The 26154-nt window shown below is 45.3% G+C and overlaps 1 protein-coding gene across 2 annotated transcripts in view; it reads left to right on the top strand.

Moving 5' to 3' along the window:
- ABCB7 (ATP binding cassette subfamily B member 7) overlaps positions 1-26154 on the top strand; it is a 183507-nt gene that overhangs the window by 97030 nt on the left and 60323 nt on the right. For both annotated transcript variants that reach the window (XM_030208818.1, XM_030208819.1), the window contains exons 6-8: positions 18653-18921; positions 23537-23625; positions 23730-23817. In XM_030208818.1, coding sequence (XP_030064678.1) covers positions 18653-18921; positions 23537-23625; positions 23730-23817 — 446 coding nt within the window. The remainder of the gene's footprint in view (positions 1-18652; positions 18922-23536; positions 23626-23729; positions 23818-26154) is intronic.

Below are 26154 nucleotides of genomic sequence, written 5' to 3'. Positions count from 1 at the left end.
GCTGCACCCTATTCTTTTGCGAAGCGTAGGTACAACCAGCCGGCCCGAAGGCCTCGTCAGGCACAGGGACAGCCCCAGCGCGCTCGTTCTCGTCAACAGCGTGCGCCTAAGCAGCCCCCTGCGCCTCCACAGCAAAAGCCGGGGACGGGCTTTTGACTGGATCCACGGGAACATAGCCGCCCTACAAGTGTCCGTACCGGACGATCTGCCGGTCGGAGGGAGGTTAAAATTCTTTCACCAAAGGTGGCCTCTCATAACCTCCGACCAGTGGGTTCTCCAAATAGTGCGGTGCGGATACGCCCTGAATTTGGCCTCCCTGCCTCCAAATTGTCCCCCGGGAGCTCAGTCTTTCAGCTCCCATCACAAGCAGGTACTTGCAGAGGAACTCTCCGCCCTTCTCAGCGCCAATGCGGTCGAGCCCGTACCACCCGGGCAGGAAGGGCAGGGATTCTATTCCAGGTACTTCCTTGTGGAAAAGAAAACAGGGGGGATGCGTCCCATCCTAGACCTGAGAGGCCTGAACAAATTCCTGGTCAAAGAAAAGTTCAGGATGCTTTCCTTGGGCACCCTTCTGCCAATGATTCAGAAAAACGATTGGCTATGTTCCCTGGATTTAAAGGACGCATACACTCACATCCCGATACTGCCAGCTCACAGACAGTATCTCAGATTCCGCCTGGGCGCACGGCACTTTCAGTATTGTGTGCTGCCCTTTGGGCTCGCCTCTGCCCCACGAGTGTTTACAAAGTGCCTCGTGGTGGTGGCGGCGTATCTACGCAAGCTGGGAGTGCACGTGTTCCCATATCTCGACGATTGGCTGGTCAAGAGCACCTCGGAGGCAGGAGCCCTCCGGTCCATGCAGTGCACTATTCAACTTCTGGAGCTGCTGGGGTTTGTGATAAATTACCCAAAGTCCCATCTCCAGCCTACTCAGTCTCTGGAATTCATAGGAGCGCTGCTGAATACCCAGACGGCTCAGGCCTACCTTCCCGAAGCGAGGGCTACCAATCTTTTGGCCCTGGCTTCGCAGACCAGAGCGTCTCAGCAGATCACAGCTCGGCAGATGTTGAGACTTCTGGGTCATATGGCCTCCACAGTTCATGTGACTCCCATGGCTCGTCTTCACATGAGATCTGCTCAATGGACCCTAGCTTCCCAGTGGTTTCAAGCCACCGGGAATCTAGAAGATGTCATCCGCCTCTCCACCAGTTGCCGCACTTCACTGCTCTGGTGGACCATCCGGACCAATTTGACCCTGGGACGTCCATTCCAAATTCCGCAGCCCACGAAAGTGCTGACGACGGATGCATCTCGCCTGGGGTGGGGAGCCCATGTCGATGGGCTTCACACCCAGGGTCTGTGGTCCCTCCAGGAAAAGGATCTGCAGATCAACCTCCTGGAGCTCCGAGCGATCTGGAACGCACTGAAGGCTTTCAGAGATCGGCTGTCCTGCCAAATTATCCAAATTCGGACAGACAATCAGGTTGCAATGTATTACGTCAACAAGCAGGGGGGCACCGGATCTCGCCCCCTGTGTCAGGAGGCCGTCGGGATGTGGCGTTGGGCGTGTCACTTCGGCATGCTCCTCCAAGCCACGTACCTGGCAGGCGTAAACAACAGTCTGGCCGACAGACTGAGCAGAGTATTGCAACCGCACGAGTGGTCTCTCCATGCCAGAGTGGTACGCAAGATCTTCCGAGCGTGGGGCACCCCCTCGGTGGACCTTTTCGCCTCTCAGACCAACCACAAGCTGCCTCTGTTCTGTTCCAGACTTCAGGCACGCGGCAGGCTAGCGTCGGACGCCTTTCTCCTTCATTGGGGGACCGGCCTCCTGTATGCTTATCCTCCCATACCTTTGGTGGAGAAGACCTTACTGAAGCTCAAGCAAGACCGCGGCACCATGATTCTGATAGCGCCCTTTTGGCCCCGTCAGATCTGGTTCCCTCTTCTTCTGGAGTTGTCCTCAGAAGAACCGTGGAGATTGGAGTGTTTTCCGACTCTCATTTCGCAGAACGACGGAGCGTTGCTGCACCCCAACCTTCAATCCCTGGCTCTCACGGCCTGGATGTTGAGGGCGTAGACTTCGCTGCGTTGGGTCTGTCTGAGGGTGTCTCCCGGGTCTTGCTTGCCTCTAGGAAGGATTCCACTAAAAAGAGTTACTTTTTCAAGTGGAGGAGGTTTGTCGTTTGGTGTGAGAGCAAAGCCCTAGAACCTCGTTCTTGCCCTGCACAGAACCTGCTTGAATACCTTCTGCACTTATCAGAGTCTGGCCTCAAGACCAACTCAGTAAGGAATCATCTTAGTGCTATTAGTGCTTACCATTATCGTGTGGAAGGTAAAGCCATCTCTGGAGAGCCTTTAGTCGTTCGATTCATGAGAGGTTTGCTTTTGTCAAAGCCCCCTATCAAGCCTCCTACAGTGTCATGGGATCTCAACGTCGTCCTCACCCAGCTGATGAAACCTCCTTTTGAGCCACTGAATTCCTGCCATCTGAAGTACTTGACCTGGAAGGTCATTTTCTTGGTGGCAGTTACTTCAGCTCGTAGGGTCAGTGAGCTTCAAGCCCTGGTAGCTCATGCTCCGTATACCAAATTTCATCACAACAGAGTAGTGCTCCGCACCCACCCAAAGTTCCTGCCGAAGGTGGTGTCGGAGTTCCATCTTAACCAGTCAATTGTCTTGCCAACATTCTTCCCCAGGCCGCATACCCGCCCTGCTGAACGTCAGTTGCACACATTGGACTGCAAGAGAGCATTGGCCTTCTACTTGGAGCGGACACAGCCCCACAGACAGTCCGCCCAATTGTTTGTTTCTTTCGACCCTAACAGGCTAGGGGTCGCTGTCGGGAAACGCACCATCTCCAATTGGCTAGCAGATTGCATTTCCTTCACTTACGCCCAGGCTGGGCTGGCTCTTGAGGGTCATGTCACGGCTCATAGTGTTAGAGCCATGGCAGCGTCTGTGGCCCACTTGAAGTCAGCCACTATTGAAGAGATTTGCAAGGCTGCGACGTGGTCATCTGTCCACACATTCACATCACATTACTGCCTCCAGCAGGATACCCGACGCGACAGTCGGTTCGGGCAGTCGGTGCTGCAGAATCTGTTTGGGGTGTAAATCCAACTCCACCCTCCAGGACCCGAATTTATTCTGGTCAGGCTGCACTCTCAGTTAGTTGTTCTTCGTAGGTCAATTTTCTGTTGTACCCTCGCCGTTGCGAGGTTCAATTGACCTGGGTTCTTGTTTTGAGTGAGCCTGAGAGCTAGGGATACCCCAGTCGTGAGAACAAGCAGCCTGCTTGTCCTCGGAGAAAGTGAATGATACATACCTGTAGCAGGTGTTCTCCGAGGACAGCAGGCTGATTGTTCTCACCTACCCTCCCTCCTCCCCTTTGGAGTTGTGTGTTTCATCTTTTGCTAGTCATTCAACTGGCGGGAGCGGTCGCGCACGGGCGGGAAGACGGCCGCGCATGCGCGGTGGGCGTGCCCTGCGTGCCGACCGTCCCGCGAAGCTTTTTTCCGGTTGGTGGGGGCTGCCGCGGACGTCACCCAGTCGTGAGAACAATCAGCCTGCTGTCCTCGGAGAACACCTGCTACAGGTATGTATCATTCACTGTCTGCATGTGTGGAGTGTGGTAGCCGTGTTAGTCCACTCTTAAGGTTATCAATAGAAATCAAACAAAATAAAACATGGAAAAGAAAATAAGATGATACCTTTTTTATTGGACATAACTTAATACATTTCTTGATTAGCTTTCGAAGGTTGCCCTTCTTCCTCAGATCGGAAATAAGCAAATGTGCTAGCTGACAGTGTATATAAGTGAAAACATTCAAGCATTACTATGACAGTCTGACAGGGTGGGAGGAGGGGGGTGGGTAGGAAGTATGCATGGGGACATCAAAGCATATCATTGATATTCTAACAGGCCTCACCTATCCACACCCACCCTGTTAGAATATCAATGATATGCTTTGATGTCCCCATGCATACTTCCTACCCACCCCCCTCCTCCCACCCTGTCAGACTGTCATAGTAATGCTTGAATGTTTTCACTTATATACACTGTCAGCTAGCACATTTGCTTATTTCCGATCTGAGGAAGAAGGGCAACCTTCGAAAGCTAATCAAGAAATGTATTAAGTTATGTCTAATAAAAAAGGTATCATCTTATCTTCTTTTCCATGTTTTATTTTGTTTGATTTCTATTGATAACCATATCATTTATAAATCTGTTAAATAGCACCGGCCTCAGTACAGATCCCTGCGGCACTCTACTGTTCACCCTCCTCCATTGAGAGAAATGACCATTTAACCCTACCCTCTGTTTTCTGACCAATAACCAATTCCTAATCTACACCAGAACCTTACCTCCTATCCCATGACTCTTTATTTTTCTCAGGAGTCTCTCATGAGGAACTTTATCAAAAGCTTTCTGAAAATCTAGATACACTACATCAACTGGCTCACCTTTATCCACATGTTTATTCACACCTTCAAAGAAATGAAGCAAATTGGTGAGGCAAGACTTCCCTCGACTGAATCCATGCTGACTCTGTTCCATTAAACCATGTTTGTCTACGTGTTCTGTAATTTTATTCTTTATAATAGTTTCCACTATTTTGCCCGGCACAGACATCAGGCTTACTGGTCTATAATTTCCACAATCACCCCTGGAACCCTTTTTAAAAAATCGGTGTCACAATGGTCACCTTCCAATCTTCAGGTACTATGGACTGTGGCCATCTCTTGAAATTTTGATAATTAAATTCAGCAGTCACAATTGGCTCCCTGTCCCCTTGTTGTGGCAACTGGGATATTTACCCCAGGCATCAAATGTTTTAGGGTACTTTCAATTCTGCTGTAGGAGGAGGGGAGGGTTGCTGTGCGATCACATTTTCTGCAGTTATCTCCAGACATCGGAACAGTTGCCTTCCTCTTCTCTATCCTAGTGTGACTAAGATCCTGCTGTCTTATGGGACCATAAGTACATAAGTAATGCCACACTGGGAAAAGACCAAGGGTCCATCGAGCCCAGCATCCTGTCCACGACAGCGGCCAATCCAGGCCAAGGGCACCTGGCAAGCTTCCCAAACGTACAAACATTCTATACATGTTATTCCTGGAATTGTGGATTTTTCCCCAGTCCATTTAGTAGCGGTTTATGGACTTGTCCTTTAGGAAACCGTCCAACCCCGTTTTAAACTCTGCTAAGCTAACCGCCTTCACCACTTTCTCCGGCAACGAATTCCAGAGTTTAATTATGCGTTGGGTGAAGAAAAGTTTTCTCCGATTTGTTTTAAATTTACTACACTGTAGTTTCATCGCATGCCCCCTAGTCCTAGTATTTTTGGAAAGCGTGAACAGACGCTTCACATCCACCTGTTCCACTCCACTCATTATTTTATATACCTCTATCATGTCTCCCCACAGCCGTCTCTTCCCCAAGCTGAATAGCCCTAGCCTCCTTAATCTTTCTTCATAGGGAAGTTGTCCCATCCCCGCTATCATTTTAGTCGCCCTTCGCTGCACCTTTTCCAATTCTACTATATCTTTCTTGAGATGTGGCGACCAGAATTGAACACAATACTCAAGGTGCGGTCACACCATTGAGCGATACAACGGCATTATAACATCCTCACACCTGTTTTCCATACCTTTCCTAATAATATCCTATTCGCTTTCCTAGTCGCAGCAGCACACTGAGCAGAAGGTTTCAGTCACTTAAAAGAACAAATACATTTGTAGAGCCTCTATGGATCATCCAGCTGGGGGAAATCTGATAGTACCACGAGCAGAAACTTATGTACTGTACTGGGGAAGATGTCCAAGTTATAGATAAAGGGTAGACCACAAGCCCTTCTCTGTATCTTACTTATGAAAGAAAAAAAGTTAAAATGTGAAAAGAAAATTGCATAACCATGAAACAGTGAGCAGCTTTACCATGGTGTATGTAAACTTGACCCACAAAAAAGAAGAAAAAAGTGGAAAACACAACTTCAAGAGATCAGTCCGAGACAGGGGGTGAGATGCTCCAGGAAAACTTTATTAGGGACCCTACACGGTCCGTGTTTCGGCTTTTAAAAAAGCCTTCATCAGGGGTCGATCAGTAGTTGTAAACTTGACCCACCATCTAGAGAGAGTTACAGTAAAATACATCTCATCCTCTGTAGACTTATGTAGAAAGCTATTGTACATCACCCTTTTCTGGAAATTCTCCCCCTGCTATGATCAATGGTGACTTGCTTTCTATGAAATATTGCTGTCATATGCTTTAGTTAAAGATGAAATCTGATAGGAGGTAGGTGTGCGTTGTAATTACTACCTGTGTCATCGTTTGGGCATTATATTCATGCTTCGTGATTGAGTTATCAAATAATAACTTTTAGTCAGAACACTGTGTGATAACCTAGTTTTAAATTATTTTTTCTTTCAATTTTAGTCTTTATGCCAAGTTTTCTGGAACTTGTTTTTGATTCTGCATTAGTGTTGGCAGCTAAGAATATCAGGTTGGCTTTCAATGTCTTAACCATATATTTATTTATTACATTTGTATCCACAATGAAGATTAGCACACAAGCTGCTTAACACCCCCCAAAAAAAAACCCTTTAAGTAAATTAACTGTTCGGTTTTAACCTCTTTTCCTTTTCATTCCTTTCTAGCCCCTTACCTTTTAAACAGACTTCAACACAAATCTTTGTGAAGGTTTATTTAAACTTTGCTCTTTTAATGTTCCATCTGCTTTATTATGGCTGAATCAGACAATCGACAGTCCGCTCACCGCAGGAGCCAAGTAAGCTGTGGCTGCTGAGCTCAGGAAAAAGCAGGAAAGCCGGCACCAAACAGTAATACAAAGCCCTGCCCATGCAGAGTGAAAATGGATCAACCAGATTGAAGTGAAAAATCTAAAAGTCTTTTATTGTGCCATGATGGCCAAAGCAGAGTAAATGCCAACTCCCCTGATGCCTTCTGCTTTCAAGGACGTTTTGAATTTTCATGTTAAGCAGGCAGGTTTTTTTTAGGTTTGACACATGCAGGCTTTTGTACTGAGAGATGCGAAATGAATCATATTGCAAGACTGCCAACAGGGGAAGCACAAAGTTGAAAGATTTCGTCACCACTGTTCCCTCTAAGGTGTGTAGGGAGACCACAGATGCCTTTCTCCCCACCAGACATGTTCCAGCTGTCCTGTGGTTTAAAATTTGCGCTGCCAGCTGACCACGCTGATTACGGGTCCCCATGTGGTTTAAATTGCAGGACAGATGGAGCGTGCCTGGCATGCAGGAAATGTAGCAGACTCCTGAACACTGTCGAGGGAACAATGGGGTTGATTCTTTTAAGTTAGCGTTAGGGAGCTGTACGCTAACTTAGTGTATGACTCTAATATAACATTTTAGTTCCTGAATGCAGTAAGCAATGATCAGGAAAATTAGTGCTGTATTAAAGTGTGCGCTGTCAGAAAATACAGCACACACTACTGCAGTAATATGCAGCCGCTTGCTTCATTGACGGGTAAAATGTTTCCCTTCCTGTTAATGCAGCGTTTTTCAACTGGTATGCCGCAGCTGCTCCCTAGGTGTGCCACATGAGTTTGGTGTCACTCCCATCCATAGGTGCCCCACTGCAACCGTAACCACCTTCGCTTGCCCACCCACCCACCCATCTGGTTTTGCCCCCTCTCTCTTACTTACCCACCTGCCACTATACTTCCCCTGCCTGCCCTGCCCCCTATGAGAAGAGGAAGTTGATGTCTGAGTGACCGGGGCAGCCATGGGAAGTAGCGGCATTGCAGAGCTGTGGTTCCACGTGTCTTTACTATAACTTTTGTACTTTAGTATGGCAGCCTGGTGGAGCCCTCTTTGAACTTATCTATACTTCCTTGACTGTCTGACAATAGAGTTCCTGTGCAAATTCATTATGGATACCCTGGAAACTTAACTGGCTTAGGTTTTGTTGTAAGTACATAAGTATTGCCATATTGGGAAAGACCAAAGGTCCATCAAGCCCAGCATCCTGTTTCCAACAGTGGCCAATCCAGGTCACCTATACCTGGCAAGATCCCCAAAAAAGTACAAAACATTTTATACTGCTTATCCCAGAAATAGTGGATTTTCCCCAAGTCCATTTAATAATGGTATGGACATTTTCTTTAGGAAGCTGTCCAAACCTTTTTTTAAACTTCACTAAGCTAATCGTCTTTACCACACTGTCTAGCAACGAATTCTCTGGCAACCCACTTGTCCTGACAAGTGGGTTGAGAACGGTCTATTATTGAAATATATAATTATATATCCTTAAACTGATGGTGTACCTTGACAATTTTTTGCGCCTTGTCAGTGTACTATGAGAAGAAAAAGGTTGAAAATCACTGTATTAATGTATGAGCAATAATTCACTCACACATAGAAGACGTTAAAAAAAATCATGCTTAAAGGTGGTCTGAGTGTTCCTAATGTTTTTTGGTACTATAAAGCGGCTCAAGCTCGACCTGCTTTTGAGTGGTTTCAGTGTAATCCACAGAAGTTATGGGTTCAACTGGAGCAGGTCGAGGTTGGTTCCTGTCCTCTTCGTTCATTGATGTGGCTTCCGCGCAAATATAGGATTTTAAGTAAGGATTTGTGTCCCTCGATCTCTTCAAGGTTTTTTTTTTTTTACTGGGACTGGTTATTTGCAAAGCCGGATTTAGTTCTATCCAAATTGTCTCCAATAACTAATAACCCACTTTCCCCCTGGGTCTTTCTCCTGAGCCGTTTTCTAGATGGGCGTCTTTGAGTTTAACGACCTGGGGTCAACTGTTTGATGAAGATCTGTTTCCTTTTGACTCGCTAATAGAACAATATCCTATTCTACCTCAGGAGTTGTTTGCTTATTCTCAGTTGAGACATTTCCTTTACTCCGCGGTGATTAAGGCCAAAATATTGCGAGAGGACTCCTTTATAGAGGATGTTTGTGAAGATTCGAGGACTACTAGGGGTCTTATCACTTGCTTGTATGCTTATCAGCGTAGGTTAAGGCGGGGCTGGTGGTTGGGAGGCGGGGTTAGTGCTGGGCAGACTTATACAGTCTGTGCCAGAACCTGTGGTGGGAGGCAGGGCTGGTGGTTGGGAGGCGGGGATAGTGCTGGGCAGACTTATACAGTCTGTGCCAGAACCTGTGGTGGGAGGCGGGGCTGGTGGTTGGGAGGCGGGGTTAGTGCTGGGCAGACTTATACGGTCTGTGCCCTGAAAAAGACAGATACAAATCAAGGTAAGGTATACACAAAAAGTGCCACATGTGAGTTGTCTTGTTGGGCGGACTGGATGGACCGTGCAGGTCTTTTTCTGCCGTCATCTACTATGTTACTATGTCCCTACCTTGCTCATAGGGAGCGCTGGCGTCGGGAGCTAGGGGTGACTATTGATGACATTGATTGGTCCTTTTTGGAGAATGGATGGACGAGAGGGTCGATATCAGTTCCCTTTAAAGAGAGTGTAGTTAAAGTACTCTATAGGTGGTACTTGACTCCTGTACGTCTGCACCACATGTTTCCAAGTGCATCACCATTGTGCTGGCATGGCTGTGGTCAGAGTGGTATGATGGGCCTCATTTGGTGGTCCTGTTTTAAAGTGCGGGCCTACTGGAAAGCTATTCAGCATAGATTACAAAATTGGGTTCTTAGGCCAATCATATGGCCTCCTGAATATTTCATATTTACTAAGAAACTCCCTGGTCTCACTAAATCTCAGGCGTTATTGACTAGGCATGCTATGTCAGCTGCGAGAGTTGTGTTAGCTGCCCACTGGAAATCTCCTACTGTTCCTCCTTTGATGAGATGCTTAAAAAAATTGATACATTTGTGAAATGGAGAGACTCTGGGCTGTTCGTTGGGAAGCGATATGGGAACCCTTCCTGAGGCATTGCTCTTATTAGGGTGGGAGTGGGAGGGGGAAGGGGATGTGATATGTGTGTGGGGGAGGGGGTTGGTTTTAGGTGGGAGGGTTAGTTGGTTTGCGGTGGGGTGGGGATGTGAGGGTTCTGGATCAAAAATTACCAAAAATTTGAGGTTACAGTTTGTAATCATAGGTGCATTGAGACTGTTTTTGTACTCACTCTGTTGCTCCCCAGTATCTCTCCACACTCGTCCTTCCCTACACCCCTTCCCGTGCACTCCGCTCCATGGATAAATCCTTCTTATCTGTTCCCTTCTCTACTACTACCAACTCCAGACTTCGCGCCTTCTGTCTCGCTGCACCCTACGCCTGGAATAAACTTCCTGAGCCCCTACGTCTTGCCCCATCCTTGGCCAACTTTAAATCTAGACTGAAAGCCCACCTCTTTAACATTGCTTTCGACTCGTAACCACTTGTAACCACTCGCCTCCACCTACCCTCCTCTCCTCCTTCCTGTACACATTAATTGATTTGATTTGCTTACTTTATTTTTTGTCTATTAGATTGTAAGCTCTTTGAGCAGGTACTGTCTTTCTTCTATGTTTGTGCAGCGCTATGTACGCCTTGTAGCGCTATAGAAATGCTAAATAGTAGTAGTAGTAGTAGTAGTAATGTTCTTCTATGGTGGCAGAATTTACACTGTATAGTATTCTGGTTGTGTGTACCTTGTGTCGCAGTTTGCACTTCTACGTCTACTCTGCTGTCGTATTGTTTTTTCAATGCTTAATAAAGACTTGCTTACTCCCTCAAGGTGCCCTCCACTCCTCACCTAAAAAAGAATTCCTGGTAGTCTAGTAGATCCCCCAACCCCCCATATAAGTCCTCAGGATTCCCCCCCCCCCCCCCCACATCCCCCTCTAAAAAGAAAAATATATCCCTGGTGGTCTAATGGATTTCTCCCCCTGTGTACTTTTAAGTTGGAAGACACTGCGATGCCTGACCATTCCTGTGTCTGCACTACCATCTTTCAAAATGGTAGCGCCTGATGGCATGCAGTGCATCCTGGGATAAACCATTTGGGTCAGTTTGCTAAATAAGATAATTTTTGCCTTATTTGGCAGAGTCTGGGCGTAGGATGCATTGTGCAAAGTCAGATTGCACAGAGGGAAGATCGAGTGGGCGTCGCTTCTTCCTCTGCTTAAAAAGTTTGTGGGGGAGGTCTGAGGCAACGGGGGGAGTCAGGGTCCAGTAGACCACCAGGAATTTTTTTTTTTTTGGGGGGGGGGGGGTGTGTCAAGGAGAAATCATCTCTGGGGCTGGAGGATTGGGTTGGCCATTAGACCATCAGGAATTCTTTTTTTAGGCAATGGGGTGTTAAAGCCCTGATATTGTGCTCAGGCTTTCACTCTTCAGTGCATTTTTCTGCATCTGAGCTGAACAGTGAATTAGATTTATTACCGTGTTAAAAAAAATGTGCTATTAACTCGAAGCATTGTGCAGGTTTAACTTGTGCAGAAAAACCCACTTCTGTATCTTGCACCCTGAAAACTATGTGCTGAAGCCACACTAGCCCTATATTCACTTTCCTGCGTTGGCCTCAATGGCTCCCCCCCCCCCCCCCCCCCCCGTCTTGTGTAAAATGTATTTCACAGGATCACTGTATAGTGCAAAACAGATACTTAATCTCATCACCACCATGTTTGCTATGGGGGGGGGGGGGGGGGATGGAGGGTGGGAGTGCTCCAGTGCCTAGTTGACATAGGGTGAATTTGTTTTAAATCACCAGTCAGGAAGAAAGAATTTGATTTAAATCATATTTATATCACTTGTCAGGAAGATTCTGCACTCACAAAAGTGAAACTGTAAAAGGAGTATCTTCCCGTTTTCCCCTTGTAACTCCATTAAAATCATTAATGCTATAAAGTAACACATTTTTATGTTGGAACAAATATAAAGTTATAATTTCAGAAACCCTCTTAAATTTGATGACCAGGAAAGAGCCTTAGTATTTACTAACTTGCAGATCTTGCTAATTCAGACATGTTCCCTTTAGTATCTTTAAAGCAGGAAAAATTCTCATGATTCTGGCCACTAAGCCTTGCATTTTGAATTCATGCTCCTCTTACTGATGGGTGTAAGAACTTTAATAAAGTATTTCCAAATGGGGTCGGTCTTATGACAGATATGTTTTCCCTTCTAAAATTTCCTCACTAGATCTCAAAAATCAGTGGTTCATACATTCAGCATTTAGACATTTTATTCCTCAGGACTGCAGGAATATCTGCTGCTCACTTTTTGTTTCTGTTCCTCGCTTCTTTAACTAGACTCTTCTTCCTTGCCTGGATATACCGCATCTTCCAAATCCTCTATTCATTATTTTGTCTTTTTATTTTTATATTTCAATAATTTTTATTGATGATCTTCAACAATGTCAAACAAAACCATATCATTCCTGTTATAACCATGTTTATACACATAGATATAAATCATTCAACTGTATCATCCAGATTTTACCTTTTCTCCCTCCCACCCCCCTTCCTTTAAAGTGTTGTCCTGATATCTAGTAGTAGTAATAGATTCAACTGTTTTTATGTTTCAACATTTTGTTATGGAACAACCGATACAAAAATAAAATTTTTCACACATATGAATCTACAAAGCCAATTGTCGTCTGTGTTCATTATCAGCATCCAACATTATTTCCCCTCCCCCTTTCCCACCCTCCCCCCCCCCTTCCCTCTTCTTTCCAATGATACCAACCATTTGTGTGTTCCTTCACTCCTCTCTCCCCGATCTCCCTCCTAGCTTGTATTCTGAGATCCCTGAGAGTTCCCTTCCCCCTTCCTTCTCCCCCCTCCCCCCCACTGTCTTTGACTATAGCATCTGTGTGATCAGAATTATCTTTAACCTTCAGGGTGTCGCATTATGCCTATTAAGTAGTAAGCTACGTCCTCTGGGACTTAATGCCTCCAGATAAGGGCCCCATATCCGCTTGAACTTTGCATATCTCTTCGGGGAGCCCCTAGCCTCTCGTGCTTCCCATGATACTAAGAGGTGTACCTGATTTCTCCAGTGCCAGTAAGCCGGCGACTCCGGAGCCGTCCAATACTGCAATACGGTCTTCCGCGCCACCAAGCTAAGCTTACGGCATAAGGTACTTGCCCCCGCTGAGAGTGTCCGGAAGGCCCCTTTAGTGTCCAATACAAAGTGATCCCAAGTTCCCTTTACTGATAAACCTAGCATCCGGGACATAAATCCTTCAACCTGTGTCCAAAATGCCCTTACCCCTGGACATGTCCAAAATGCATGAAATAATGTATGTGGGGTTTGGTTACATTTAATGCAACTCGCTCCTTGCGGGGAGCTTATATGTGACAACTGTTGTCCTGACATATATGCCCGCATGATTGTCCGATAGCCACATTCACGTAACCTTTCATCTGACGTAAGGGCTGCTATTCCTTTCAGCATGTTTCTCCCTTCCCAACCCACCAAGATTCTCCCTGCCTCCTGTTCCCATCTACCTTTTATACCTTCATAATTTTTTGCAAGAGGTCCCCGACGGGTCCAAGCTTTATGAAGTGCCGACATTGACAGGCCTGTTGCTTCTGTTTCTTGAAAAAAGTCCCTTACTTTTTGCCCCAAACCCTGTCTCAGCATAGGTTGTTCCAAAGCAGATATGTAGTGTTTAATTTGGACATACGCGAACTTATTCCCCCAAGAAACTCCTACTCGTCTCTGCAATTCTTCATAACCAATTAGTTCTCCCTCTTTCCCCAGGAGATGTTCCAATTTCCTAATACCCTCTCTTTCCCATTTTATAAATACTGGATTATCTGTGCCCGGTTGGAAAGTTGGGTTCCCCCTTATTGCCAGTTGGTCAGACACTGTATAGCTCCCCCCCAACCTCCTCGCCAATCCTTTCCATGCCTCCCTCATTGATGTAAGTATCACACAGCCTCTAAATTGTCGCGGAAGTTGTTTCTGGGTCATATGCAACAAAGTGAGGAAATCATATGGGGCAAAATATTTCCTTTCCATATCAGTCGGAGTATACATGTCAGTCTTACAAACCCAGTCCCCCAGATGACGTAGCAAACACGCTTGGTTATACACATATAGGTCTGGGATTCCCATGCCCCCCTGATTCCAATTCCCTAGCAAATAGGAAAACCTTATCTTTGGCTTCTTTGCTGCCCAACAGAATTTGCCAAAAATTCCATAGAGCCGCTTCAAATCTTTCCGGGTCAGACGAAGCGGTAGTGTCCGCAGCACATAGAGCCACTTGGGAAATATCATCATCTGCACTAAATTTATCCGGCCTCTCAATGATAATGGAAGATTTCCCCAATTTTCCAGATATTTCTTAGTTTCTCTCATCAAATCTTTAATATTAAGTTCATATAACTTCTCCAGTTCCAATGTCAGTCTGATGCCCAGATATCTAAATGAGCCGTCTGCCCAGACTAGTGGAAATGTTCCCCCCCATATCTGTCGCACCTCCTCTGAGGAGGGCAACGCCTCTGATTTGGCTAAATTTATACGTAAGCCCGCAAATTCGCCATATTCCCGTATGATTTCCATTAAGGCTAGAAATGATTCCCTCGGATCCGTCAACAGCACCAGCAAATCATCCGCAAATGCTGCAATTTTAAAATCTCTATCTCCCACCCATACTCCTCTCACTGAAACATTATCTGCCACGTCCCTAATAAAAGGATCTAAAGTTAAGACAAATAGCAAGGGCGATAGTGGGCATCCCTGTCTTGTTCCTTGAAGTATAGGAAAACATTTTGATTCTACACCATTTACCAAAACTGTGGCCTGAGGTGCATGATATAAGGCTCTAACTGCCGACATAAAGCGCCCCCCAAACCCATACGCCTTTAGCGTAGTAAACATAAAGTCCCATCGTACCTTGTCAAATGCCTTTTCAGCATCGAAACTGACAAGCATTGACGGGATCCCATTCCTCTTCCGAGCTCCTATCGCCATCAGTATCCTCCTCAGGTTTTTTGCTACGGTCCTCCCCTCCACAAATCCCACCTGCGCCTCATGTAACAGTCCCGGCAACATTCCTGCCACCCGATTAGCCATTATCTTGGCCAATATTTTTGCTTCCACATTTAACAAAGAAATGGGGCGGTAGGACTCCGGTTTAGAGGGATCCCTACCCGGCTTTGGCAAGACTACAATTTGCGCCGATGATAATGTATGTGGCAGTTTCTCCACTTCCACCACTCTATCTAGATATCTAGTCAACGTCGGTATGATTTCTTCTCCCAGTGTCTTATAAAATTCCATTCTAAGCCCATCCGGTCCCGGGGTTTTACCAAGTGAACCTCTTGTTATCACCAATGCCACCTCTTCTTCCTGTATTGGCCTATTCAGCTTTTCTATGTCAATCTGCCTCAAAGTTGGCAGGTTAAGATTTTCTAAATAGAGATGTCCCGGCAGCCCCTGGTCTTGCGGCTTATCATATAGTCTGCTATAGAACTTTTGGAAGACCTCGCATATATCCGCATCTTTCCGTACTACCTTCCCCTGACTATCCTTCAACTGAAGCACCCTTCCTCCTCCCCCTTTAGGTTTTGCCAAGCGAGCCAACAAGCGGCCCATCTTGTTACCGTGTCGATATAATTGGTATTTATAGTAGGCTTGGGATTTAGCTGCTCTCTGATGTAAAAGTTCATTTAATGCCACTTGCAATTCCATTAGGCGCGTTCTATGGGCTGTACTATGTGTCTGACCAAACTGTTTACGGGCTTTGCAAATTTGCGCACTCAGTCTCAAAATTTCCCTATTACGAGCCACCCTTACAAAATGTGAGTAACTTATGACTTCTCCTCTTAGTACCGCCTTTGCAGCGTCCCAATACAAAACTGGGTCACTGACATGTCCCCCATTTAAATTTGCATAATCTCGCCAACAACCCACAATTTTCTCTTTAAAGCGTGTATCCCTATATAACTCCATCGGGAACCTCCATCCGCCTCTGCCCCCCCTTTGAGAATTCGTGGACCATTCCATGAATACCCAAGCATGATCCGATATTGTATAGGTCCCTATCTCTGCTTTGAGAACCTTGCTGAACAATCCTGTGGATACCAGCACATAATCAATCCTCGCTTGTGTGGAATGGGCTCTTGATAAATGTGTGTAGTCTCTCTCCGTAGGATGGAGAACTCGCCATACATCAACCAGGTCTAGCAAGCTCCCCATACGGCGCAGTCCCCTATCAGATGCCTCCATATCTCTACGCATCCCCTGTGAACTATCCATCTGTGGATCCCAAACCGTGTTGAAATCACCCCCCACCACCAAATGGGCCCCTGTGCAGTTGACTAGTTGATTAATCACACTAGCATAAAACTTTTTGTCATATTGATTGGGTGCGTAGACATTACACAGTGTAATTTTTTGGCCTTGCATCTCCAATTCAATTATTACAAACCTACCTCCCGGGTCTATGAATATGGGACGAATGGCGGCTGCTGCCCCTCTACGGACCAACACCGCCACCCCTCCTTTCTTTCCTATAGCCGCTGCTACTATGCAATCTCCTACCCACCATGTTTTAAGTTTCGCGTGTTCTGCTTTTGTAAGATGCATCTCTTGCAGCAGTGCCACATCAACCTTATATCTCTGCAGCTGTTGTAATATTTTAGACCTCTTTATTGGGGAACTAATGCCTCCGACATTCCAAGATACCAGCTTTACCATGAGCTCCACCCATCCAAGATAACAGCAGACTTATTTCCATAAACTTCTCCCCCAGAGAGGCCTCCCAGCCAGCGCCTCTCTGGTTTGAATTCTGCATTTACAATTCTGTGTCCATTACATAGAACCTGGTCACCCCTATCTGTTATTCTCCTTAACATCTTATCACACATACCGTTCCTATTATCTTCCCCACCCCCTGTCCCCCCTCCCCCTTCCCAACCCTGCCTCCCCTTTATCTCTGTTCCCAGTATGGAAACTGTCACGTCTAGACGCCCCCTCATCCTCCCCCTCCTATATCCAACTTAACAACCTCTTTTCTTTTCTTTTAAATTTTTAAAACAAATCTCCAACTCTTATTAACAGAACCCCTTCAAAGTATACCCTATAAACTTTAAACATCCTGCACAATTCCCTCCCCTCCCCCGGAGTAATAGGGGATAGAGAGAGATAACTTATGTCTATGTCCCAACCTCCATCTCTCCAACCCCTAACGCCCATGTAAAGTCCCCTTGATTACTTGTCTCTAATACTCCTTTGTTGCTGCCTTTTGCAGCCAAACCTCCAGTCCGATAGAGCTTCCTGTCTTCATTCACTCTCTCCAAGTGTCGTCTCTCAGCCCGATCCGGTTGCCTGCTCTTCCTCCAACTGTGAGACAAACTTCTGCGCCTCCGCCACTGTGTCAAAAGAGTAGTCTTTTCCCTTGTGAGTAATCTTTAAGTTAGCAGGATATATTAAAGCAAATCTGATTTTCCACTCAAAGAGTTTTGTACATATTGGCGAGAAAGCCCATCTGCGTCCCGCCACTCCTGCTGAATAGTCCTGGAAACACAGGATCCGCTTATTATCATATGACAGTTGTCTGTCCACATGGGAGTGTTTCAATATAAATTGCTTGTGGGCAAAATTAAGAATCCGCATGATAACCACTCGGGGTTTGTCCATATGAGTCTTGCGGGGTCCTATTCTATGTGCTCTTTCCACCCTTACTGGGCCCATCTCCACCGGAAATGCAACCGCTTTTGCAAGCCAGCGTTCAACCTCCGCTGTTAGATCTTGGTCTCTCACGCTTTCAGGGAACCCCACAAGTCTCAGATTGTTCCGTCTGGATCTGTTCTCCATGTCCTCTAGTTTTTGCTCCACCGACTCCATTTTCTTTTGCATTGTCTTTTGTGTCTCCTCCACTTCCGTCACTCTATCTTCCACCTCTCTCGTCCTCGTTTGAAAGGCCACACACTCGCGCGTCAGATCCTCCATCCGCGTTTGCAGCTGTTCCAGCCTTGTACTTATAGGTGTCAGACGTCTCTCCAGCATTTCTTCCAAAACCATCGACATTTCTGTGGTGATCTCCGCCACCCAGGCCGATGAAACTGATCCCGCGGGGTCCGGGGACGCCGCCATCTTGGATTCCGCCGATTTGCCTCTAAGTTTTTCCTTCTGTGCCGATTTTGCCGCCATCGGAGCCGTTTTCTTTATGGAGACTATTACCCCTACGTGCTGCTGCTGCTTCAGGTTCGTTGTGCACGTTTTTTCGGGGCCGAAATTCAGTGCGATTTTCGGAGGTTTAGAATAAGGGTCAGAGCGTCGCTCAGTTGCGACCTCCCTTCCTCATAGCGTCACGTGACTTTTGTCTTTTTATTTTTAAAGAGCGTGGTAAAGAGTTAACCCTGTGCATGTTACACCATCTGTAAGGGCTGATCATGTTTATCTCCCATCTCCATATTTTTGTTAACGAGCACTCTTCATAGCATAAGTAGAAGCCATCATTACTATCCCTGATGACATCTTTGATCTAGATGCATTTTTTAAAAATCTGGTTTAAATAAATTTAAAAATTTTTAAATCCTTTTTATCCAGCCTTGTTTGAGGTTTAGGTGTACGTTAGGCTTCATTTATGTTTTGGTCTGATCTGAAGGATTCTTGCTGTAGGTACGATCCTGAAAATGTTTTTTCTTTTGTTGGCTTAAATTATACTAGGAGAGTGATTTTTTTTTTTTTTTAATAAAATGTCCTTGATACAGTCATGTGAATGTGATTATTTTATATCCTGTATTTAATATTTCAGATGGAGTTTCAAGAGCTGGGTCTGCTTTTTTTAACGAAATGAGAAATGCCGTGTTTGGCAAAGTAGCCCAAAGTTCCATCAGAAGGATAGCCAAGAATGTCTTTCTGCACCTCCATAACCTGGATTTGGGGTTCCACTTGAACAGGCAGACAGGAGCTCTGTCAAAGGCCATAGACAGAGGAACCAGGGGGATCAGCTTCATCCTGAGTGCTTTAGTATTTAATTTGGGGCCAACCATGTTTGAGGTGGCACTTGTCAGCAGTATTTTGGTAAGTAAAAATTAACAAGCAGTACTTCAAATCACATTACCAACTAGATTTTTTTTTTTCAGGCTGTCAACTTACCAGTTTTATGGCTCTCTTTGGAACTGTGCGTAGGGAAAACCCAAAAGAAATGGTGTTCAAAAGTAAAGGTACTTCTAAAGACAGGTGCCTGTTACCTTTTTGTTCTTTCGTTCATCTTGTTAATGATGAATGACTATCCTGCTTATAATCGAAATAGAAAAACGCCTATATTGTGACCCAAATCGGGAGATAGACGTTTATCTCACAAAAACGAATAAAGCGGTATAATCGAAAGCCGAATTTGGATGTTTTCAACTGCACTCCGTCGCGGATGCGGACAAAGTTGATGAGGGCGTGTCGAAGGCGTGGTGAAGGCGGAACTGGGGCGTGGTTATCGGCAGATCAGAGATGGGCGCCTTTTGCCGATAATGCAAAAAAAATATGCGTTTTTAGCGAGAATTTAGGGCACTTTTCCTGGACCCTGTTTTTCCACGAATAAGGCCCCCAAAAGTGCCCTAAATGACCAGATGACCACCGGAGGGAATCGGGGATGACCTCCCCTAACTCCCCCAGTGGTCACAAACCCCCTCCCACCACAAAATATGCCGTTTCACAACTTTTTATTTTCACCCTCAAATGTCATACCCACCTCCCTGGCTGCAGTATGCAGGTCACTGAAGCAGTTATTAGGGGGTGCAGTGGAGTTCAGGCAGGTGGACCCATGCCCATCCCCCCCCACCTGTTACACTTGTGCTGGTAAATGGGAGCCCTCCACACCGCCCCCCAAACCCACTGTACCCACATGTAGGTGCCCCCCTTCACCCCTTAGGGCTATAGTAATGGTGTAGACTTGTGGGCAGTGGGTTTTGAGGGGGATTTGGGGGCTCAACACCCAAGGGAAGGGTGCTATGCACCTGGGAGCTGTTTTACCTTGTTTTTTTTTTTTTTTTGTAAAAGTGCCCCCTAGAGTGTGCCCGGTTGGTGTCCTGGCATGTGAGGGGGACCAGTGCACTACGAATCCTGGCCCCTCCCACAAATAAATGTCTTGGAGTTATTCGTTTTTGAGCTGGGCGCTTTCGGTTTCCATTATCGCTGAAAAACAAAAACGCCCAGTTCAAAAAAAAGATAAACGTCCATGTTTTTTGAAAATACGCTTCGGTCCGCCCCTTCACGGACCCGTTCTCGGAGATAAACGCCCATGGAGATAGACGTTTTTCCGTTCGATTATGCCCCTTCACGTAAATTTCGCTATTCTATGTGAAATGTCTTCAAAATTGGTGATGTAATTAATTCCAGGAAAGTTCTCTGTTTTGCTGTGAACCGTGGTGACCCTTTGAAAGGGGGGGTATGGCGGAATACAAACAATAAATTGATACTGATACTGCAGAGAGACTGGGTATAGAAAGAAGGGCACAAACTGGCACAGAGAAGAAGAATCGGAAGAAATAATTTTCTATGGTTATATGCTAAAATATTTTGAGTGCAACTTAGCGAGGTTTTTTTTTTTTTTTCAATTGGCTGCCACTACAGAAGATGATCCTTTATTTTTACCTTAAATGGGAGCTGTGTGTATATTGGTTATGTGAGAAGTATCAAAGAACAGGCAGAGGCATTGATTATGCGGCTTTTGCATTTGGAGGAATAGTTTTCACTCCCACATACTATGTAAAACAGCTTCTGTAAAAGTAACATTAGTGACCTTTTCTTTCCAGGTGGATCCTGGTATTATAGTTGTGAATACTAGTCCTTCATCTTACTTCTGTTTGTTTAATATGCCTTTTGTTATATTCTCTTCATCAATTCCATTTTAACACACAGTAGTTGTGTAACGGTAATTATAATTATTAATTATATTGTGCTCTTAGGTTCTGCTCGGGTGCTATATGAATCCAAAAGTAAAATTTCTTCCCTGGAGTTGCCTTTTTTTTATTATACAGTATATAGTAATTCATTACTGGAAATGTTTGCAGTTGTCCAGATTCTAATCTTTATAATGCTTGGTGCTTAAAATTTTGCAAGTTATAGGGATAGAAAAACAAATACATATGACGAAAGGGGGTGGGGAACAGAGGAGATGGGGTAAATGGAGAAGGGCCGCTTCCTACAGATATAATAATCCATGCATTTGAAGTCTGATTGCATTTCCATATATCCACTACCAGCTTCCTAAAACTCATCTTTTTAATCTTGTATCTTCCTTTGTGTCCTCTGATTCCTCAGAACTCTTTGTTTCCTAGGTCCAGCCCTGTGCAGTAGACTGCCTTCAGAAGTCCCAGGTTTCCACCTCTGAACTACAAATTTCTCTCTTCTAACCTGTTCCAAGTCTTAAATCATATATATTCAATGTGATAATCCTAAAAACCCAACAGACTAGGAGTGCTTCAAAGGATCCTCAGGAGCTTAACCGAGATTGGATAGCAGAGCCGGTAGTGGGAGGCGGGGCTGGAGGTTGGGAGGCGGGGATAGTGCGGGGCAGACTTATACGGTCTGTGCCAGAGCCGGTGGTTGGGAGGCGGGGCTAGTGCTGGGCAGACTTATACAGTCTGTGCCCTGAAGAGCACAGGTACAAACCAAAGTAGGGTATACACAAAAAGTAGCACACATGAGTTATCTTGTTGGGCAGACTGGATGGACCGTGCAGGTCTTTTTCTGCCGTCATCTACTATGTTAGTGTGTATGTTACTATGTTACTATATGGTTGCAGATATAGTATCACTGTTACTGTCTCACTTGCCTTTTTCTGGAAGAAGATAAAAGGGTTCTCTCCAGTCTACTTGTTTAGTTACCTTATTGTGCCTCTGGTGAATTTTTGTTCAGGAATAACCAGTGTCCATCCCCCCCCCCCCCCCCCCCCCCATCTCTCAGCTCCACCTCATATACAGTCCAGGATATTGGTGAAAGCTCATGGACAGGGGCCAGAAACCAAAGCTCTCTCCAGAATTCCATTTAAATATGCTCTAAATCTGAGCAGCAGCTGACCCTGGGAATTAAATAAGCTGGAGCTCTTACCACTGTATTTATATCAGCATGATGTGAGAGAGAGCTCCAGAGTAAGATGCAGAACTCGGAGAAAATGAGTTCAAGTTTACTGGTAGTTTGTAGTTCCTGTGAGTTCCTCACTGAAGCAAATAGTCTCAGAACTTGAAGACAACGAAGCAGCTAGCATCAGTTAGGGGGAAATTACTGGTGAACTCCAGAAAAAGTCAGTCTATTTTTGCAGGGTCAAAGGAGAAAGGCGCTCAGGCTAGGGAGGAGCTTCAGCCAGCTAGCAGGATGGTTTAGGACCCTGATGGCGAACCTATGACACGCGTGTCAGCACTGACACGCGGCGGCGCCGCAGTGTGGTCCGCCCTCCCTCCTCGCTCCCGGAAACTAACCTTAAAGCCTCTTTTCACGTCGCAGCAAGCAGCAGCAGGGCAGGCCACTCCTTCCTTCCGTGTCCTGACCTCGCCTGACGTAACGTCCGCGAGGGCGGAGCACAGAAGGAAGGAGGAGAGGTCTGCCCTGCTGCTGCTTGCTGCAATGTGAAATGAGGCTTTAAGGTTAGTTCTGGGCCCGGTAGCGGGTGGAGGGGGGGGCCTGGCGACCTCGGGTGGGCAGCGATCTCGGGTAGGGGGGGCCCGGGGGCAGTCCTAGTAGCAGTGAGTTTTCTTGAAGTGACACACCACCCGAGTTATGCTCGGTTTTTTGGTGAATTTTGACACACCAAGCTCAAAAGGTTGCCCATCACTGGTTTAGGAGGTAATAAAAAGCCCCCTTATGTGAGGCATGTTGAGGCATAGTTGTCAGAGCCTTAAATATAGGTAAGATAAGGAGTATAAACAACTGTGTACAATAGTCTGACTTAGGCTAACTGTTAAAAATATCGTCAATGTTTGTCTATAAACCTTCTGTGTTGGCTGAGATGCTGTAGTTTTGCTGGAAATATACCCCTGGTTTAGAGAGTTGCCAGAGAACTCTGAGGGCTGGACGTTGCTGACCAGAGGTCCCATGTGAAGTTATCTAATGTGATTAGGATCTGGGTCTTATTTATTTGTCTTTTCTTTTTTTTTAACACTGACATTAACCAAAATTGATATCACGGCAGTTTACAGTCACAAGATTAGAACTGTTGAATGAACAAAGGAGGATAGACAGACAATGACTGTGAAAGGTATATAAACTAAGAGAAAAATCCTTTAAGGGAAATGTTGCTGGCTGAGACGTGCTGTAAAAGGTAGCAGTAAGTTTTTATTGTAGAAGTCAGCGGTGGATTTGATCATTTGAAGCCACAAGTGGAGAGTTTGCTCTTAAAGCCCATATATATGCTGCATTTGAAACAGAAGAGGTCTAGCGAATGTCATGGTTGGCAAAAAGCACTTGGGATTAATTTTGTGCAAGTGGCTTTAAAAGAGGCTTTGATAACTATGTGAAGAAGTCTGTGGAAAAGCATCCCATCTAAACTATGCATTTAAGATTGCAAATAAAGTGTCCTGCTTATTCATGGTAAAGTTAGTGGCCCAGAAGGGACTCTTTTATGGTACAGTGTTACGAAGCTGTTGAACACTCTAGAAAGTCCATAATGATTTTGAACATTAATTTCTTTGTTTTTCTCCTGTAGTATTACAAATGTGGTGCCCAGTTTGCACTGGTGACTTTGGGGACATTGGGAGCATACACACTCTTCACCATAGGAGTCACACAGTGGAGGTAAAGCATTCTTAGGAAAGTAGCATGAAATTCTACGGATGGAGACATTTATCTTGTCTGTATAGTGAATGAAATTTACAGAAGTGCAAATCTTTGTTTTACAGGACTAAATTTAGAATCGAAATGAACAAAGCAGACAATGAAGCTGGTAATGCTGCTATAGACTCGCTATTAAATTATGAAACAGTGAAGGTGAGATGTTATAAATGAATGCAGGCTGCTGCCTGCTGTGCTGTGTGCAAGAACTGTATCTCAAGTGATGTTTGTGGCTTTTTGTTCTTTGCCCTGCTGTCTCTTCAGCATGCTTCTGTATCATATACTGGACTATAAAGTGTATCATGGAGTTTCCTTTTCTTTTTCATTTTGGTTTATATTTTCCCACATTTTTTTATTGCTCTGTTCTATTTCTTATTGCCTAATGGTACACAAAAGGACATAACTTGTTGGGACACAATGCTGTTCCCCAGGCTTATTTGAAGCCACTCAGCCTGAATCTTGTGCTTCACAACAGCCTTCTCTACAATTGTAGTACAGTAAAGAATAACCTGGAGTGTGTTATTGAAATTCTAAGATAGCGGCATGTTTTTATTTTGCAGGATCATTTTGTTTGGAGAAGGTGGAAGCTGCCACCTGTTTGATGTTTTTTTTTTCCATGCCTTTAGTAGGTCTAGGTAATAATGCTGCTTAATATAGTTATGTAACACAGAAAAATGATGGCAGATAAAGACCTGCACGGTCCATGCAGTCTGCCCAACAAAGCAACCAGAGCCACACCTGTTGTTCTGTGCAGGTTAAAAGCATTTATGCTTTGTGACAAAACAGTGGGTTTTAAGCCTGTGATAATTGTTTTGATATTTTCCTGCAATATTTCTCTAGTTTGGCCAGCAGGTGGTGCATGTTATGTTTTAAGCTGTTGCAGAAAAGTGAATGATTCATTCTTTAGTTTAAGCAAAGAGAGGAAGTGCCTGCAGTGATGTGGTCAGCTATTTTCAAATGTTGTTGTTCTGGGCTCTGATTGGCCTGGAGTTTGAAGTTAATCAAGAGTTACTGGTTCTGCCTTCAGTTTCAGCCAGGGAGAAGAGAGAGAAAGATTTCTTTGCTGAAACCCTGTAAACAGTTATATTTGATATCTTGTGAGCAGCTATATGTCCTGATCTCCCCAGGTACTATCTAAATAGTATACAAATGTTTAGATAGTGTTATAATTTATCCATATTTCAGTTACTTGGTACTGTTGCTGATTACCTTTTCTATTAATTGTTCTAATTTGTTTTCATGAGAATAAATGTCTTTAGTTTATTGCCTCTGCTTGTTTGGACTGACTAAGAATCCTGGTGGTTTGTGTGTTGGGTCTGTGAGTGCTTCCTAGGAGCTGTGGGACCACAAAGTGTTGCCCCAGTAACCTAGAAATCACTGGGGATAATTTGAGAGTGGGAGACTCTACCAGAGGCAGTTGGGACCCAGTCAGTGGGAGGAGAGTGCTAGTGTAGAACACAAGCGGCAGGTGGACCTGAGCTGTGTTGGGGATAGACCCACTAAGTGGCTGCAGGGTAGCCCAAGGTGGGTGGCTAGGCGTTTCATGACATACTTAAACACTGATTGTCAATTTGCCATCATGCCAATCCCCTATACATAGTTATATTGTCCCAAGACTGCATCATATTTGTTATGAATGTGACTTTTGTATCACAGCTAAGCATCTGTAATTATAGATCTGCTACCCAGATTGCTCATTCTCAAAATTGCATTTTGTGTTTGGAACTGATGTCTCTGATGCAGCCAGAAAGTTAGTCTTCAAAAGAAGTATTAACTGATCAAGGTGAGCTTGAATGCATTAGTTCATTGATCTACAGGCACCATACACTTTTGAACATAGCACAGTGCTACTAAGTGTGCACAGCTGAGTACAAACATACAGTACAGTTCCTTCTCCATGGAGTTTACAAGCTAGTTAAGATGTATACAAAAAAAAGTCATGCTCGATCCAAGATGACCGCCAGCATCTAGACACTGAGAGGAGCTCACATTTCCTTTCTTCCAAGAATGCCGAAAAGACGCGGCAAGGCAACAGTTCGAGCTTTGCTGCCACCTCCCTCCTTACCTTCAGGTCCTATGGGACCGATTTGTGAGTTCCTCGGGTCAGAATCGGCAGATGGTGGGCGAATCCCTAGAGGGCACTGTAACCACTCGCCTCCACCTACCCTCCTCTCCTCCTTCCTGTACACATTAATTGATTTGATTTGCTTACTTTATTTCTTGTCTATTAGATTGTAAGCTCTTTGAGCAGGGACTGCCTTTCTTCTATGTTTGTGCAGCACTGCGTACGCCTTGTAGCTCTATAGAAATGCTAAATAGTAGTAGTAGTAGTAGGGCACCGGCACGATGCAGGAGGTATCGGTGTCTTCGGGACAGAATGTCACCTTGAATCTCGACCATCGTACTCCGCAGCCGCAGTCGACTAGCTCACCCTTCGATGGACCGACGGTTTTTCCTCCAGTGAGTGGAAACCTTGCGGTTGAAGCTCTACTC

The sequence above is a fragment of the Microcaecilia unicolor genome, chromosome 7 (assembly GCF_901765095.1).
Source record: "Microcaecilia unicolor chromosome 7, aMicUni1.1, whole genome shotgun sequence".
NCBI classification, from domain to species: domain Eukaryota; kingdom Metazoa; phylum Chordata; class Amphibia; order Gymnophiona; family Siphonopidae; genus Microcaecilia; species Microcaecilia unicolor.
Note: the sequence above shows the minus strand (reverse complement) of the source record. Positions and strands in the feature narration are given on the sequence as shown.